Source organism: Phascolarctos cinereus, unplaced genomic scaffold, assembly GCF_003287225.1.
Source record: "Phascolarctos cinereus isolate Bilbo 61053 unplaced genomic scaffold, phaCin_HiC Scaffold_4;HRSCAF=312, whole genome shotgun sequence".
NCBI lineage: Eukaryota > Metazoa > Chordata > Mammalia > Diprotodontia > Phascolarctidae > Phascolarctos > Phascolarctos cinereus.
In genome coordinates this window covers 669,385,386-669,403,992 of record NW_027555847.1, presented here as the reverse complement: position 1 = coordinate 669,403,992, position 18,607 = coordinate 669,385,386, and the positions used below count along the sequence as shown (strand labels likewise).

Sequence of the window (18,607 nt, the reverse complement as noted above, 5' to 3'; positions counted from 1 at the left end):
TTTTCTATTAAAGGCCCCTCTTTTTTTTTCTGTATGGTTATATTAGCTTTGCCTTTTGGAAAATTATTTACCAAGATATCTTGTGTACAGAAACTGTCAGGTATTGTATAAGATTGTTTGTAGTTTTTTGGTGTTTAAAATCTTTGTTTCTGGGTGCTTGCAGTACTTTTAAATGAAAGTTCCAGATTTTTCTATGACTTCCCAGGACTTTTCCTTTGGGGGTTTCTTTCAGGAGGCAATTAGATTTTTTTTTTCCTGTTTTTACTTTGCCCTCTTCTGATAGGCCATCTTTGTTGATGATTTCTTGAATTAATAGTGCCCTGGGGTTGATCATTAAATAGATCTCTTTGGCCAACTTTTCAGGTCAGTCTTTTTTTTTTTTTAATATATCAGCTTGCATTTTCTTCTTTTTAATTTTTTTTATTTTATTTGAACATTTCTTGCTGGTTTACAGAAACATTGGTTTCTATTTGGTTTATTCTAGTTTTCACGGAGTCCATTTTTATGTGTGAGATTTACTACCTCCACCTATTTAACTACTTGTCTTCCTTCCACTTTGTCCTACAAAGTATTTAATTTTTTTTCTTTTTTTAATTAATTTATTTTGAATTATCAACAGTCACTTCCATAAGCTTTTTAGTTTTTAATTTTTCTCCCCCTCCCTCCTTACTTTCCTCCCCAAGATGGTGTGCAGTCTGATATAGGCTATACATATACATTCGTATTATACATATTTTCACATTAGTGATGTTATAAGTAAGAATTAGAACTAATAGGAGGAACCACCAGAAAGAGGAAACAAACACAACAGAAGAAAAAAAATAGCAAATAGTATGCTTTTATCTGCATTCAAACTCCATAGTTCTTTCTTTGGATGTGGATAGCATTTTCCGTCATGAGGCTTTTGGAGATGTCGTAAATCCTTGCATTCTTGAGAAGGATTAAGTCCATCAGATTAGTCATAGCACAACGTGGCTGTTGCTGTGTACATTCTCCTGGTTCTGCTCACTTCACTCAGCATCCATCTATACGAGTCTTTCCAAGTTTTTCTGAATTCTGCCTGTTCATCATTTCTTATAGCATAATAGTATTCCATTACATTCATGTACCACAACTTGTTCAGCCGTTCCCCAGTTGATGGGCATCCTCTCGATTTCTGATTCTTTGTCACCACAAAAAGAGATGCTATAAATATTTTGGTACATGTAGATCCTTTTCCCATTTGTATGATCTCTTTGTCATATAGCTCTAGAAATGCTCTTGCTGAGTCAAAGAGTATTTTTATAGGCACATTTTTATAGCCCTTTGGGTATAGTTCCAAATTGCTCTCCAGAATGGTTGGATCATTTCACAACTCCACCAGCGATGCATCAGTGTTCCAATTTTCCCACGTCTTCTCCAACATTTATCATTTTCCTGTTTTGTCATGTTGGCCAATCTGATAGGTGCAATGTGGTACCTCAGAGCTGTTTTGATTTGCATTTCTCTAATCAGTAGTGATTTAGAGCATTTTTTCACATGACTATAGATAGCTTTAATTTCTTCATCTGAGAACAGCCTGTTCATATCCTTTGACCATTAATCAATTGAGAAATGACTTGTATTCTTATTAATTTGCCTTAATTCTCTATATATTTTAGAAATGAGGCCCTTATCAGAGAGACTGGTTATAAAAATCCTTTCCCAATTTTCTATTTTCTTTCTAATCTTAGTTGCATTGGCTTTGTTTGTGCAAAAACTTTTCAATTTAATGTAATCAAAGTTACCCACTTTGCATTTCATAATGTTCTCTGTCTCCTGTTTGGTCATGAATTCTTCTGTTCTCCATAAATCTGATAGGTAAACTATTCCTTAAAGCATTTAATTTTTTTATCTCTTCATTTCTTCCAAGTCTTCATGTAGTCCTTGTGGAAAACCCATGTTTTCCTATGGCTCTTTGCATCCAATTCCTACAGTTAATTGTCTTCTAGGCGAGTTTTTGGGACATCTCTAGATTTATGATAAATTTTGTGTGCTGGTTGATGTTACCTTTGCTTTACTCATATCTCCAGCCTCAGTTCCTGAATTGTGATTTTGTGCTTCCCTTGATTGCACTTGTGATTGGGATGGTTGGTCAGTCCTTGGCTCGGTCTTGCTGATTGCCTGAGTTCCTTTCCTGAGCTCTGCCTCCAGGCCTTCCACACACCTGGACCTGTGAGGTTTAGGGTCCTAGGCCATCATAATCTGAGCACTATTACTTTCCCTCTTGCTTCTTTTAGTACCTCTCTGCTGGTATAAGTTGCAGAGAAGGTGTTGGCCTGCTTTGGTAGAGGTAGCTCCCTATATCAAAGAAATGGCAGGTCTGTTCCTAATCTGATTTTTTGTTTCATAAATTCTATACTTTGCTTTCGATTTGCAATATGGAAGAAATAGTACTTGTCCAGGAAATATATGAAACCTTTTAAGGGTAAATTCTTGGCAGTTTTTTTTAGATGTTCAATTTGGAGAGTATTATTTATCATTATTACTTTGTATATCGTGTGCTAGAGTCACCAGTGTAAGTGGTTTGGTTTTCATTGTGCTGAGGAGGTTTCTTAGGCCTCCTTTTCTTTTCTAAAAAATGTATTTAGTATTTTATTTTTCCCCAGTTACATGTAAAAACAATTTTTAACATTCATTTTTAAGACTTTGAGTTTAAATTCTCACCCTTCCTCCCTCTCTACCCAACCCCTATTGAGAAGGCAAGCAGTTCCATATAGGTTATACACGGATAGTCATATAAAACATTTCCATAATAGTCATGTTGTGAAAGAAAACACAGACCAAAAAAAAGCTCAAGAAAAATAAAAGAAAGTGAGAAAGTACGCTTCAATCGGTATTCAGACACCATTGGATCTTTGTCTGGGGATGGATAGCATTTTTCATCATAAGTCCTTTAGATTGTCTTGGATCATTGTATTGCTGAGAATAACTAAGTCATTCATAGCTGATATCTTACAATATTGCTGTTACTTTGTACACAGTACATTTCACTTTGCATCAGCTTTTGTCTTTCCAGGTTTTTCTGAGAGCATCCTGCTCATCATTTCTTGTAGCATTAGAGTATTCCATCATAATCACATAACACAATTTATTCAGCCATTTCCCAGTTGTTGGGCATCCACTCATTTTCTAATCCTCTGCCCCAAGAAAAGAGCTAATATAAATGTACAGGTACATACAGGTCTCTTTCCTTTTTTTTTTTTTTAAATCTCTTTTGGGCTGCATACCAAGTAGTGGTATTGCTAGGTCAAAGGGTATGCGTGTTTTTTTAGCCCTTTGGGCATAGTTCCAAATTGCTCTATAGAATGGTTGAATCAATTCACAACTCCACTATCAGTGGATTAATATTCCATTTTTCCCATATCCCCTCCAGCAATTGTCATTTACCCTTTCTGTGCTATTAGCTAATCTAATAGTTATGGATGAGGCAGTACCTCAGAATCGTTTTAATTTGTGAGTTAGAGCATTTTTACATGTGACTATAGATAGCTTTGATTATTTCATCTGAAACCTGTTCATATCTTTTGATGATTTATCAGTTGAGTAATGGCTCTCATTTTGATAGATTTGACTCAGTTTTCTATATGTTTGAGAAATGAGGCCTTTATCAGAGAAACTTGCTTCAACTTTTTTTTTTTACAGTTAGCTGTTGCTAAATGTATTTCTCTTCATCTTATTTCCCCCTCTGCTTATTCTATTCTCTCTCTACTTTCATCCTGTCCCTCCTCAAAAGTGTTTTCCTTTTGACTACTCTCTACCCCGATCTGCCCTTCCTTCTATCACCGCCCCCCCCAATCCCTTTCCCTCCTACTTTCCTGTAGGGTAAGATAAATTTCTATACCTAGTTGAGTGTGTATGTTATTCTCTCTGAGCCATTTCCAATAAGAGTAAGGTTTACTTACTCCCTCTCACCTTCCCTATCTTCCTGTCTACTGTAAAAGCTTTTTTTTGCCTCTTTTATGTAAGATAATTTACTCTGTTCCACCTGTCCCGTTCCCTTTCTCCCAGTATATTCCTCTCTCACCCCCAATTTTATTTTTTTAGGTATCATCTCTTCATATTCAGCTCAAACCTGTAGTCCTCTTCTAACTGCCCTAATAATGAGAAAGTTCTTCTCTGAGTTACAAGTACCATCTTCTCATATAGGAATGTAAATAGTTTAACCTTATTAAATCCTTTATGATTTTCTTTTCTTTTTTATGCTTCTCCTTGAGTCTCATATTTGAAAGTCATTTTTTCTATTCATCTCTGGTCTTATCGTCAGAAAAGCTTACAAGTCATTTATCTCATTGAATATCCATTTTTTCCCTTGAAGGATTATGCTCAGTTTTGCTGGCTAGGTGATTCTTAGTTGTGATCCTGGCACCTTTATCCTCTGGGATATTATATTTCAAGCCCTCTGATCCTTTAATGTAGACGCTGCCAAATCTTCTGTTATCCTGACTGTGGTTCCATGATGCTTGAATTGTTTCTTTCTGGCTGTTTGCAGTATTTTCCCCTTGACCTGAGAGTTCTGGAATTTGGCTGTATTCCTAGGAGTTTTCCTTTGGGGACCTTTTTCAGTATGTGATTGATGGATTCCTTCAATATCTCTTTTACCCTCTGGTTGTAGAAGAACCAGGGCAAGTTTCCTTCTTGAAAGATGATGTCTATGCTCTTATTTTGATCTTGGCCTTCAGGTAGATCCCTCCTGGATCTGTTTTCCAGGTCAGTTTTTCCAATGAGATTTCACATTGTCTTCAATTTATTGTTTCTTGATTTCTCATAGTTATTAGGTTCTATTTAGTCCATTCTAATTTTTAAGGAGTTTTTTTCTTCAGTGAATTTTTGTGCCTCTTTTTCCATTTGGCCAATTCTGCTTTTTAAGGCATTCTTCTCCTCATTGGCTTTTTGTACCTCTTTTACCATTTGACTTAGTCTGTTTTTTTGGTTTTTTGGTTTTTTGCTAGTCAAGGGGGTTAAGTGACTTGCCCAGGGTCACACAGCTAGCTAGTAAGTGTCATGTGTCCGAGGCCGGATTTGAACTTGGGTCCTCCTGAATCCAGGGCTGGTGCTCTATCCACTGCGCCACCTAGCTGCCCCCAGTCTGTTCTTTAAGGTGTTATTTTCTTCAGTATTTTTTTTGTGCGTGTCCTTTGTCAAGCTTGTTGACTCATTTTTCATAATTTTCTTGTGTCACTCTCATTTCTCTTCCCAATTTTTCTCTACCTCTCTAACTTGATTTTCAAAATCCATTTTGATCTCTTCCGTGGCCTGAGACCAATTCATATTTTTCCTGGAGGCTTTGGATGTAGGAGCTTTGACTTTGTTGTCTTCTTCTGAGGGTGTGTTTTGATCTGCCTTCCCAGCATAGTAACTTTGTATGGTCAGAATTTTTTTTTGCCTGAGCAATTTGCTCATTTTCCCAGCTTATGGCAAACTCTTTTAAACTCTTTTTGTTGAAGTAGGGCTTGGCTTACAGGGTGGAGGGAGCACTGTTCCAAGTTTCATTGGTTTTGTGTAGCTGTTTTCAGAGATGCTTCTAGGGATCTGTACATTTTCAGTTCTTCAGATGGTATGATCCAAGGAGAGGTATTTACTACTCTCATGGTCTGTGAGTGACCACATGCACTCTTTTTTGCCCTGGAACTATGAGGAGGATCCCTCCTACTGTGGCCACAAGCTCTGCTATTCTAGTGCTCCTCCTTGCCGTGGATCTGCCTCCTAGAAGTGGGACCTGGATCCAAGTATGGGCAAAGCAGCAGAGCCCTGCCTCAGTGCTAGCAGAGAGGCTCCTGTAATCCCTTCTAACTAGTTCGATCCCCTTACCATCTCTGAACTGAGAGCTCCAGAAGCTGCGACTGCCACTGCGGATTGAGTGGCTCCCAAGGCCTGCTCCTGGTTTGCTGGGGCCAGAGCTATGCTAGCACAGCATGTACTGGACTGTGCTATGCTCCTCTCTCACCGTGTTGCAGTAGGCCTTTTCCTGCTGACTTTCCAAGTTGTCTTGGCCTGGAAATTTGTTTCGCTGTGTCTTTTTGTGGCTTCTGCTGCTCTAGAATTTGCTTAGATAATCATTAAAGGTATTTGGAGGGGTTTGGGGGAGAGCTCAAGTGAATCCTTGCCTTTACTCCTTTATTTCACCATCTTGGCTCTGCCGACAGTTTCTTAGGCCTCGTGCCAGAACTGGAAGTCTACTGATAGCCAGATAGACCAAGAGCTACTCAAAAGATAATGGAAATAATTAAAATTTTGCATTTGGCTTTATTGGCAACTGCCCTTCTTTCTAAATATCTGTAGCATTAGGTACTACTATTTTCCCCTGAATGCCATGGTGCCCATATAGCAGTTCTGCTATAACACTTGTTTTGAAAACTCAGATTTGTTCCAGTGCAATTAATACATTAGGGAACAGTTTGAGCATGGTATGATCTTTGCGTATGCTTATGTAAGATTTTTTTAAATGTAAGATTTTTCATCAAGAGAAACTGCTGGGACAGCTAGGTGGTACAGTGGATAGAGCACTGGCCCTGGAGTCAGAAGGACCTGAGTTCAAATCTGGCCTCAGACACATAACACTTAATAGCTGTATGACTCTGGACAAGCCACTTAACCCTAATTGTCTCACCAAACCAAAAAAAAGACAGAAAGAAACCAGTGGTGTACGCAGAGGTAGGGCATACATCAAGGTGGGCAGGGACCTCTACTGTTGAAGGAGGGGCACCAGCATATGATGGGGCCTATGGGAAGAAGAGATGTCTGGCTCCATCTGGGAGAAAAAGCTGTAATGGTCCTCTTTTCTTGACCCAGGATTAGGTGAGAGCTGCTGGGGGGAGTGGGGGATATAACATTTGACAGTGAGAGATGGAGGCCCAGAAAGGCAGACAAAAAAGGGAAGAGAATATAGGGAGACTCTTAACAGATGCAAATTTGACCCCTGCTATCCCTGAGCCTCCTGCTTAGGGAAAAGCGCATCCAGAGATGGTTTTCAATGCACCACTTTCATCAGAAGGGTCTGGGTTGGAGCCTGGGGATTTCTCCAGGGCACCTCATCAAATAAAATCCTTTCAAGATCTCCCTTTTGTAGCCATAGAGGGATGCCTTCCTCAGGACCGAGTTTGAGGGTTGTGTCCCCAACCCTATTTTCTTCCTAAGTCCTTTAGTTTTTATTGTGTGATTTTGCATAGCTGTGCAAGTGTAGTATTGATTGCTTGTATGTGTGTCCTTCTGAAATGCTGCTGAAGTTGTCATCAAGGGCTGTCTTTGTATAGACTTGACTCCTTGAGCTGCCCACATGCATGCATCACTAATGACCACAGTCACTACCTTCCCAAGATGGTTCCCACCCTAGTGCACAAATGTGTAAGAGCCATTTTATTTAATTCTCCATTCCCCTTTCATCATCTGTCTTAGTTTAAGAAATACAGTGTTATGAATTTAGCACACCCCTGAGTTAGAAAAGACTTTAGTGTTTTTGCATTTGCATAGCCACACCCCACAGAATTGTGACATTGTTCTATTCTAGGGAATGTGAGGTATTTAATGCCAGTCATGAAGCAGGAAAATAGTAGAATTCCTGAATCAGTAGTGGTACTGTCATCAGGTGCATACACTCTAGAGGAAATGATCAAAACAGTAATGAACATAACCAAGTTTTCAAAAATGACTCCTATGTAATGAAAATATAATATTTAACAATAATCCTAAAGGTATAAGGCACGTGATTAGATCTTCAGAAGAAAAGAAGATCACGATAGAAGCCTCTCTATACCCAATTGGATATATCTGAACATGTAGCCATGTAGGCTGGCCAGTACTGCTTAGACGAAAAGAGAGGCTGCAAAGCCAGGCCTCCACGTCTAGGTTCAGTTCGAGGTCAAACCAGATACAGGATTATCAACAAGAAATGGATGGATAAAAATCCAAAGCCCAATCCTGGCTGCCGTTCTTGAGGGCTATTGAAAGAAAAGGTGAGGGATGAGTGGTACCTAGACATGACTGCCATCAGGCAAGAGAGAGAGAGAGAGAGACCAAAAACACCATCAAGAACCAGACACTCTGGAAGATCTTCCTGCTATCTCTGGTCAAACTAGTTTACCATGCTTACAGGCTCCCTCCACCCTCCAAAGATGGTAGAACTTCTTTTCTATGCTCTAGCCAAGTCTTTTATAACTCAAGGAGGCTTGACCCTATAAAAAAAACCAAAAGCTGTTTGCAAAGCAATCGAGCTCACAGAAACCATTGAGGAATCATGTCCTGTGGGGCAGAGGAGTCCTCCCATCAGTTGAAGATCCATTTGGGAACCATTTCCACAAGCTAGAGCTGTGTTGAGGCTGAGGAGGGCTATTCTACATCCTTCACAGCTGGAGGTATCAGATATTAACCCACACCTTGGCAGGGGAGGCATTAGTGAAAATAGCCATACTAAGATGTCAGTTATTAACTACAACATAACCAAGGAAAGCAAGATGCTGATATGACCTCATGGCTCTTCCTGGGAGATTGATGGATTAGTCATACTCACACCATACCTGTTGTCTACAAATCTTATCAGCAAGTCTAATTGGTGAGATGAAAAGTAATTCACTGATGGTTGACACATAGACATGAAGAGATAAAAGTGAGTTAGGCAGCTAGGTGGTACAGTGGTTAGAGTGCTGACAGTCAGGAAGACCGAACTCTAAATCTTGCCTTAGATACTTTCTGGCTCTGTGACCCTGGATAAGTCACATAACTTCTGCCTGCCTCAGTTTCCTCATTTGTAAAATGGGATATACCTATCTCTCAGAGTTGTTGTATCAGACGATATAATATTTGTCAAGCACTTTATAAACCTTAAAGCACTATTTTAGCTATTTTATTATCTTTCACTAACATAATTCCTCCTCGTTCCTTTATTAAGTAACATTATTCACAAATATAGATTAAAAAGACGTTTGTGACATTGTGTGTAGAGAAGTAGTTCTTTAAATGAAATCATTACATCCATCATTTAAGTCTCTGTAATGACCAACATCTTTTATGTTTATGGTCTTTTAATGTCATAATCCATTGCAGTAGTCTTAATTCTAAAAGAGGCCTTTAGGTACCTTTTAGGTCCTCTGTTTCTTCTCTAACAGTGGCAGCTTTGAGGTTTATTCTTGGTATTAAAGTCATCTTTATTAGTTTTTTTTTTCTTTTTTTTCTTTTGGCTTGGCAGTGGGGTTAAGTGACTTGCCCAGCGTCTCACAGCTAGTAAAACGTTATGTGTCTGAGGCCTGATTTGATCTCAGGTCCTCCTGACTCCAAGGCTAGAGCTCTATCCACTGTGCCACCTAGCTGCCCTTATTAGTTTCTTTAATGATGCTTTTTGTTCTGGGTTGAACCTGACTCGGGCCATTCCCCTGGTAGAGTGGGTTTGATATTTATACAGAATGAGACACCGAAAGGTCATTCAACACCTAAAAAAGGGGATTTATTTAGCCAGAGCAGAAGGGTATTCAAAAAGGATAAGCATTGAAGACACCGCAGGTTGATTCAGCTGAGCCAAGCAGAGCTCCGCTGCCTGAGTTGCCCATTGTGGTCTCCCAGCCAAGCATCAGAGAGGGCCTAGAGCCCCTCAAGGCTGTTTTGCACTCAGGCAAATAGGAGTACTGACAGTCTAAACCCTTAGTCTCTTGAGCCAGTCCAATCTTGAGGATGATCACAGTACTGTTGTTGTTGTTGTTTTAAGGCAGTTGGGGTTAAGTGACTTGCCCAGGGTCATACAGCTAGTGAGTGTCAAGTGTTTGGTCTCAGGCCAGATTTGAACTCAGGTCCACTGGCTTCAGGGCCAGTGCTCTATCCACTGTGCCACCCAGCTGCCCCGATCACAGTACTTTTAAAGGAAAAACTAGCCAAACTTGAATAAGCCCAGAGGTTAGGGTATTGCTCCTACCACTCTTATTAAAGAGAGCATTGCTACTACTGCAAAAAGTATTGCTATAAATACTTTGATATATGTGGAGTATTTCTTTCTGTCTTTGACCTTCTTTGGGCATATGCCCAATAGTGGGATCTCTGGATTAAAATGTTATAGACATTTTAGTCATTCTCTTTGCATAATTCAGAACTATTTTCTAGAACGGTTGGAGTAATTCATAGCTCCCTAAACCATGTATTTGCCTATGTTTCCCCAACCACTGAAACGTTAATTATTCCCATCTTTTGCCATCTTTCCCAATTTGCTGAGTTTGAGGTGAAAACTGAGAATTATTTTGCATTTTTCTCATCAGTAAATTAAATGAATGAAAAAGATAATTTATTAACCTGTGTGTTAGATACTCTGCTAAGTGTTGGAGGTTAAAGAAAGGGTGAGGAGATAGCATGAATAAGGAAAGGATGGTCAGGGAAGAATGAAGTCACAAGGATGGTGAATAGAGCCATCCAGTAATCTATTGACATGCCTGTTCCATAAGGAATGGTAGTGTTTATCTGGTCACTGTTTGCAGAGCTAGAATTGAGCAGTGGAAGGTTGGGGGATGGTGGTGCAACTCAGCTGGTAAGTCAACGTATGTTGTAAGGTGTAACTAGATGTAATGAGCTCTGACCAGTAAGCATGCTTGCTGATTGGTAGCTGAAGTTCCTTTGAGAAAAGGGTTCAGCATAACAGGAAGGTACCCTTTCATATGATTTCTTAACAATTAAAAGTATTTTGAAAACTGTTATTTTTTTTGACTGTTTATCCAATGGGGAACATTTCTTAATCTTGTGTTTCCTAGATTATCTAGGCTATCAGGCCCTTATTGGAAATAAGGTCCTTCCTTATCAGAGATATTTGATGTAGAGACTCTTCCTAGTTCACTGTGTTCGTTCTTGTCATAGTTTCATTAATTTTGTTTATATGAAAGCTTTTCAGTTTCATTTAACCGCTTTCTCTTTTGTGATTGCCTCTATCCCATGTTTGGTTAAGAACTCTCAGCCTAGTCAAATCTATGAAAATTACCAGATCTCATTCTTTGATAGTTTTTGAAAATTATATAATCTTTCATAATCATGTCCTATATCCAGTCTGAAGATGTTTGGCTAAACGTTTTTGCCAAAATGCTTTCCAATTTTCTCAGAACTTCATGTCGAATAGAGCATTCTTCCCTGTGTATGTCTTTTTCTTTTCTTTTCTTTTGGCTAGGCAATGGGGTCAAGTGACTTGCCCAGGGTAACAACTAGTTAAGTGTCAAATGTCTGAGGCTGATTTTGAACTCAGGTCCTCCTGAATCCAGGGCCTGTGCTCTCTCCACAGCGCCATCTAGCTGCCCTCCACATGTCTTTTTCAAATCTATGTTCTTTGGTAATTTCTCTATTAAATCAACCTCAGCATCATTTAACAACTGTTCTTTCTCCTCTTATTGGAATTATGTGTCTTTGGAATTTCATTTTTGTAAGCTTCCCATCGCACTCAAGCTGCTTTCCTTTATAGGATTTTGGTCCACAAGATCCTATCATTGCTCTGAACCCTTTGAAACCTATTCTCCTAAAATCCTGGGTTCATATTACACATTTTTCTCTTCCTCAGTCACAAATTCTAAGGTGATGTAATCACAAAAGTCTACGTAATTTCTGACCTACCTGCTAGTTTCTTTTTGTTGGTGAGAAACAAATCCCAAACAGCAGTTCACTTTATTGGTTTGTACCCTTTTGAAAGCTGAAGCTATTTATTTTTTTTTTAATTTATTTTGATTTATCAACAATCACTTCTATAAGCTTTTGAGTTTTAAATTTTTCTCCCCCTCCCTCCCCATCTCCCTCTCCAAGACAGTGCAAAATCTAATATAGGCTATACATATACATTCCTATTAAACATATTTTCACATTAGTAATGTTGTAAGGAAGAATTGGAACTAATAGGAGGAACCACCAGAAAGAAAGAGGAAACAAAGCAGAACAGAAGGAAAAAAAATAGCGAATGGTGTGTTTCGATCAGCATTCAAACTCCATAGTTCTTTCTTTGGATATGGATAGCATTTTCCATCATGAGGCCTTTGGAGATGTCTTAGATCCTTGTCTTGCTGAGAAGGATTAAGTCTATCAATATTAGTCATCGCACAGTGTGGTTGTTACTGTGTACAATGTTCTCTTGGTTCTGCTCACTTCACTCAGCATCAGACCATACAAGTCTTTCCAGGTTTTTCTGAAGTCCACTTGCCCATTATTTCTTATAGCACAATAGTATTCCATTACATTCATATACCACTACTTGTTTGGGCATTCCCTTAATTTCCAATTCTTTGCCACCACAAAAAGAGCTGCTATAAATATTTTTGTACATATGGGTCCTTTTCCTGAGGCTGTTTATTAAGACAAGACAATATTAGCAATGCTGTTTTGAACAGAGGGAGTGAGAAACTATGTCCAGAAATGTCCTAATAATCAAAGACCTCCTCTCTGCTGTGTCATACCTCTTTTTACCAGAATTATAATCTCATTCCTAAACTATTTCTTTGCCTAGGTGGTCTCAGGTATGTTTCATGGACAATATTCCTTCTGTTTCTTTCTCCACTGCTCTTCATCCAAATGTTTTCTCCCATGCATTATCCCTTCTCTCTTGGTTCCTGTTTTCTCTCATAAATATATCTTTATTATGCGTTGTCATTCTTTCCTCTAATTTTACCTATTCTTTTCCTTTAGAAAATGTATATGCTCCTAGCAATACAGTGCAGTCATGGGTGCCATCCCACCAAGTGTCAGTGATACTTAGGAGATCAAATTTACCAATTTTTGTTGGTATCTCTAGAAGCTCATTACAAGCAGGAATTGTTTCATTGTATCTGTATCCCCAGCATTGAACTGTGGCATATAAATGTTGATATATTATGTGTAAACTTCTTAAGCCATAGGATTTAGTGATGGCTCCTTTTTTGGAATCAGGCTCCCATGGACGTGGGTATCTTTCCTGCTATTCTTCATACATTATAACTATACTATGTATATTTTACTTGCATACATACACACACACACACATACACACACACACACTTTTTTTTACTACCATCCCCTCCTTTTTAGTTTAAAATCCTAATGCTTCCATTTGCAAGACCATTTTTAAAAATAGAAAACTGTACTCTCTTGTGTTATTATAACACCTTCATTTCTAAATATTTCCTTTCCCACTCCACAGCCGGTTATCCCTTGTAACATGGAATAAAAAAGAAATTTTTAAAAGATAGCCCAGTAATATTTATGTTCTACATATATAGAAGGGAGAGAGGTACATTGGTCATTTTAATTATGCAATATTTGTTCAGTTTGGGATTTTATTCTTTTCATTCACATTCTTGTAGTCATTGTGTATATTTTTCTGTTTTCAGTGACTTCACTCTGCATTAGCTCATAAGTCTCCCCATGCTTCTCTGAATTCTTCACAGACATTGTTTCATATAACATAGTAATAATCCATTATGTTCATATGCCACAATTTGTTTAGCCATTCTCTGGTTGATGCGAAGATGCCTTAGGGAATAAGCATTTATATAGCGCCTACTGTGTGCCAAGTACTGTGCTAAGCACTTTACACATATTATCTCATTTTATCCTTAAAACAACCCTGTGAAGTAGGTGCTGTTCTGCCTATTTCCTAGTTGAGGAAACTGAGGCAAACAAAGATTAAATAACTTGCCTGATTCTCACATGTAGTAAGTGTCCGAGGCAAGATTTGAACTCAAGTGTTCCTGATTCCAGGCCCAGTACTCTACCCACTGTACCACCTATCTGCCATTTATCTGACGGGCATCTCCTTTGTTTCTAGTTCTTCTTATATTTTAACCAGTGGTCCAGAAATCCAGGTCTCATTCTCAGATGTGGTCATTTTTAATAGCTGTTGCTTCCTCTATCTGCATTTCTGGTTTGAAGCCCTTACCTTCGATTGGTGGAAATGGTGAAAATGCTATCCCTCTGGTTAAGTTTTCTGTTTCTTTCCTAGTTCTTTGATCTCATTCATGAGGCTTCCTGCCATGCTGGCAGCAACATTTGTGCCAACATGCATCATTGGTTTGACCAGCCTTGGGAGAGTCTCTTTCACCTGATGGCTGCGCACCACATATCAGACTTTAGTGTTGTGTTCTTGACTCTTTGAGGACTACTTAGAAAGTATTCACCAATCACTACTCCTGGTCTCCTTTTCAGGTTCTTCCTGAATGTTCTCTCAATTGATAAGCAGTTGTGAATCTTCATCATTTCTTGGAGGACAAGTATCTGTTTCTCCCTCTTCAGGTTTAGCCTTCTCCTCTTTGGCAAGAGCCATATGTTCTGTTTCTATTTCAACTATTCCTACTGTTCTTATGTCAGTACTTCAGACTCCCATGATTTTGTTGGTGTGAGTACTCCTTTTTCCACAGATTGCATCTCATATACATCTTTGTAAAAGTTTAATGAAGTGCCATTACCAAAAAATTAATCACTGTGTGACTAGCCTTCTGGTCGTGAGTCACTCCAGAATTAGCTTGGCTGCTCTTAGCTTGGTCTTGCCACCAACTCAGTCTTAAAGTCTTTAGTTTGACAATAACTACCAAAACTTATTTCCTACTAGCATAAACTTTGAAGCGCAAGATTACTTTGTTCTATTAAATGTATATTTTTTGTGCACCTTCTTTGACTATTTGACAAGGAGAATTACCATTTATTATTGGATAGGGAGCATATGAAAGCAAAGCAGAATTCAGTGTTTGGTTGGAAAGAACTAAAATCCTTGACTCCATGTTGACTCTTTTCTTTGTGTCCAGCAGATGGTGGAGATGGTGATTACCAGTTGGAAGATGAAGGCAACAGGGGTGTAAGTGATCTTTATAGATCTTCTTCTTTCCACCTCTATCTTCCAATTTTTCTTAGCTCTTGCTTTATTCTTACTTGGATTTCACTCACAAACAAACAAAAAAGGAATAGTTATTGGTGTAGACTTCCTTTTGTCTCGCTTTCAATGGACTTATTTGCAGAAATAAATCCATGAGTGGATCTTATCCAACCTTGGAGGCTAGATAGATTCTAAAGATTCTTTTCAAGATTGTAGGAGTCATCATTGTCCTGACAAATTTTCCCTAGCTCTTCAGAAAGACAGTATTGAAGGAACAGTGCATTAGGCATCAAGCATTAATATCAGCATGACAGAATTATATTTTCTTTTTTTACTAATATTCTTAACTTGCCTGCATGTTTATCTCTTTTAGGCCCAGAACTGTAAATCTCTATTGATTTACTAATTGCTACCTTAATCTTTGTCTTCTGCAGCTGTTATATTTATGTTCATTGCCTTTCTATGATACTAACATAAAGAACTGTAGTCTTCTTAGAGATTTTGTTGAATATGGCTTTTGTATCTTGACCTAATTTAGTATCTTCTTTTGTCAGCATGCAGTTCTTCTAAATCCATAAATGATATTTAGCAAATTTGGTGCATCCTGGCCCTCTGTCAATTATTATGGATTCTGAATTCCCAAAACCTTGAGAAAAACAAGGGTCAAAATCAGCATTCTTGCATTCTTTTCCTCACTCTGTGGCTTACTGTTGGACCCTTACCAAATCATTTAACTTGGGCTCCCGTATATTAAATGAAAATAATTTTCAAATACTACAACATATCTTCCCAATGATGGTGGTAATATCAATTAGCTGATATCTGAAACATAATATAACTTTCTTAGCCCCTTAGATGTTCTACCCATTGAGTATCCTTAGGCCATCATCTGTAAGACTTTTGCTCAGCTCTTCTCTTTTTCTGTAGTGGTTTTCACCTTCTCACTGATCCCTGGAGCACCAGCCAGCTGCTTTTCTATTCTTATCCATACCTCTTGATTGGATCAATGTGCCGCCTTTGACCTTGAAATTTATTGATGAGATTCAAACCTGTGATGGGATCTTTTTTCCTTCTATCCTCAAGCCTAAAAGGTAGCTTTGTTGTAAAGTTAGAAATTTCCATTTTAAAAATACAATTATGTGGGTATATTAGTTATCAGTAATCCTGCTGCCTAGGTACTGTGCAGTAGAAAAGGCCTTAGGTTTGGAGTCAGAAGATCTGGGTTCTAGTCCCAGTTGTTCTACTAACTGACTTTCTGATGTTGAAGGAAACACTTCCTCTGCCTGGGACTCAGTTTCTTCTATTATAAAATGAGAAGGCTGGACTAGATAGTATTTTTAATTTTAATTCAATTTTATTTTCAATTCTGAATTCATTCCTTCTGACCTTCCCCTTTCCCCACCTGTTGAGAAAGGAAGAAAAATAAACCCACTAAAAATATGAATAGTCAAAACAAATTCCCACATTATCATGTTTAAAAAAATGTGCTTTAATCTGTACTCTTGAGTCCATCACTTCTCTATCTGTCATGAGGAGTTCCTAAATCTTTCAGAGTTGTTTGTATGATATTGTTACTGTATAGATTGTTATCCTGGTTCCTCTTACTTCACTTTGTATCAGTGTTTTCACAGTTTTTTCTAAAACTGCCCCCTTCATCATTTCTTACAGGACAATAACATTCCATCACATAGATATACCATGAGCCATTTCCCAAGTGTAGGGTACCCCTCAGTTTCCAGTTCTTGGCCACTAAGAAAAGAGCTGCTATAAATATTTTTGTACATATAGGTCCAATTTCTTTGAGGCATAGACAACTAGGTAATATCTGAAGTTCCCTTTTAACATTGTTAACAATCTTAGTTTCAGTAGCAGCTTTACAATGTGGAATGAATTGCTGCCCCAGGGTTACTGGGATGGCAACTGATGCTTCAGGCCAAAGATCTGTTGGTGCTGGAAGATGCTTGCATTAAATTGTTTAGATCTGGCAGCATTCTCCACAAGAAGTGGGGGGAGAGAGAGAGAGAGAGAGGGGGTGTGTGTGTGTGTGTGTGTGTGTGTGTGTGTGTGTGTACGTACATATATACGTGTATATAAGGCATTGTTTTTGCATCTGTTCAAATTACGAGTGAAGAATGATCAATGAGAAGTTAGATTCTCCCTCAGGAGATCCACTATGGGAACTCTTTTAACATATCTGTATGTTTATTGTACATTTCTGAAGGAAGCTTTGTTGTGTTTTTTTTTTGAGCTCCTTATTTCCACATGTTTGTAGTCTGGAGTATCTGATTTTTTATCTATTTATCACCTACAAATTTCCTTGAAATTTTTGTGTCTGCTAATCTTTCCTAATATCTAGAAAATAATTGGGTTAGTAGTCAGAGCTTCAGGTCCTGGCTCTGCTACTTATTACTTGTATATTACCCTAAGTAAATCACCTCTCCTCTATGGACCTTAAGTTTGTTCATTGATAAAATGAGGGCATCAGACTGAGTGTTCTTTCTAGCTCAAAATCTTCTTTTTCTTTAATTGTTTATGAGAGCTTAGTTTATTGATGTTACTTTAGCAAATGAGCATCAGAACTAGTATGAGGGCTTTTCATTTAATTACCAATTCTGGATTCTCTTGTTTTCCCAATAGCTTTATTTGGAACTGAGCCATACTGTCTACAACCCCATTAAAAACCTGTGGCCATGCATTTGCTTAATTATTGTATCAAAGTTTAGCAAATACCAAGATCCCATAATTTATTTCATGAAGGTGTTAAAGTTTGAGGTAAGAGGTACTAGAAGAGGGAATAGGCTAGCAGGTCTGAGATTCTTGTTCTCTGTAGGGAGTTGGCTGTCTAAAGACACTGTGTCATTCTCAAACTTTGTATCTTTTTCAGGATGAGGAATTGGATGAAGAAGGAAGGAGGAGAGGTAGGAGTTACCCAGGATCTTCCTGCTCTTAGAGTTTCTCTGTAAATTAACTTTGCACCACCCCTACCCTACCCTCATGCCCCTGTACTCTCCAGTTCTCTCTCCCTGTCTGTCTTGTAGTGGGGTTCAGTGGTAGGAGATGGGTTGGTATGCAAGTATTGGGCCTGGCATGGAGCTGATGTTCTGTGAAATGGGACAGAGAATGTGTTACAGTTGCTTGGGCAAGGCTGTGAGGGTAGGGGGTTCACACAAAGGCTTTGCTCAGATGTCTTTGATGTGGCACCTACTGGAAACAGTTTCATTTGTTCCAACAATTGATATCAGGAAGCAGATTTGTCATAGGGTGGTAGAAAAGGAAAGCCCACCTCACCTCGTCTGAAGTAACTTTTCTGTAGGAGTGACAGAGGAAATCACAGAAATCAGAGAGAGAAGAGGTTCCATCCATCCCATCCAGTCTGTTTTCCCCCTTGGCCAATGCAGGTTCCCTGAACTATTTTTTTTTTCCTGAGCTTCATTCAGTCTGTTATTTCCTTGGTTGCTGGTTTGAATTTGATTTCCATTTTCACTGCCATGCTTTGGTGCAGTGTGTTGAGCTACAGTGCAGGGGCCTCTGTCCCTTTCCTTTGTGTTTAGTGGCTGTGGCGGGAAATACCTGCCCAAGCAGGGGTCTTGGGGAGGGCAAGTGGACTTGGATGAAGTCCTTTCCATCTGTCCCATTGGCTTCTCCCACATTTTCCTGCTGGGAGCCAGAGAGGGCCTACCTCCGGGGTCACAAGAGACAACTAACTGTCTGGTAGTTTTCATCAGCCCCACTGTGGGGAAGTGGCACTCGAGATTTCAACTTAAACTGCAAGACCAGACTAAGCAGTGCACCCTTCAGAGGTAATAG

The 18,607-nt window shown here is 38.8% G+C and overlaps 1 protein-coding gene across 2 annotated transcripts in view; it reads left to right on the top strand.

The window, feature by feature from the left end:
- AKAP8 (A-kinase anchoring protein 8) overlaps nt 1–18,607 on the top strand; it is a 60,831-nt gene that overhangs the window by 16,954 nt on the left and 25,270 nt on the right. The window contains exons 7-8 of one of the 2 annotated variants that reach the window (XM_020969382.2): nt 14,736–14,782; nt 17,685–17,718. In XM_020969382.2, the coding sequence (XP_020825041.1) occupies nt 14,736–14,782; nt 17,685–17,718 (81 nt within the window). Of the gene's footprint in view, nt 1–14,732; nt 14,783–17,684; nt 17,719–18,607 lie in introns of both variants that reach the window. The other variant, XM_078154039.1, reaches the window with a different exon arrangement.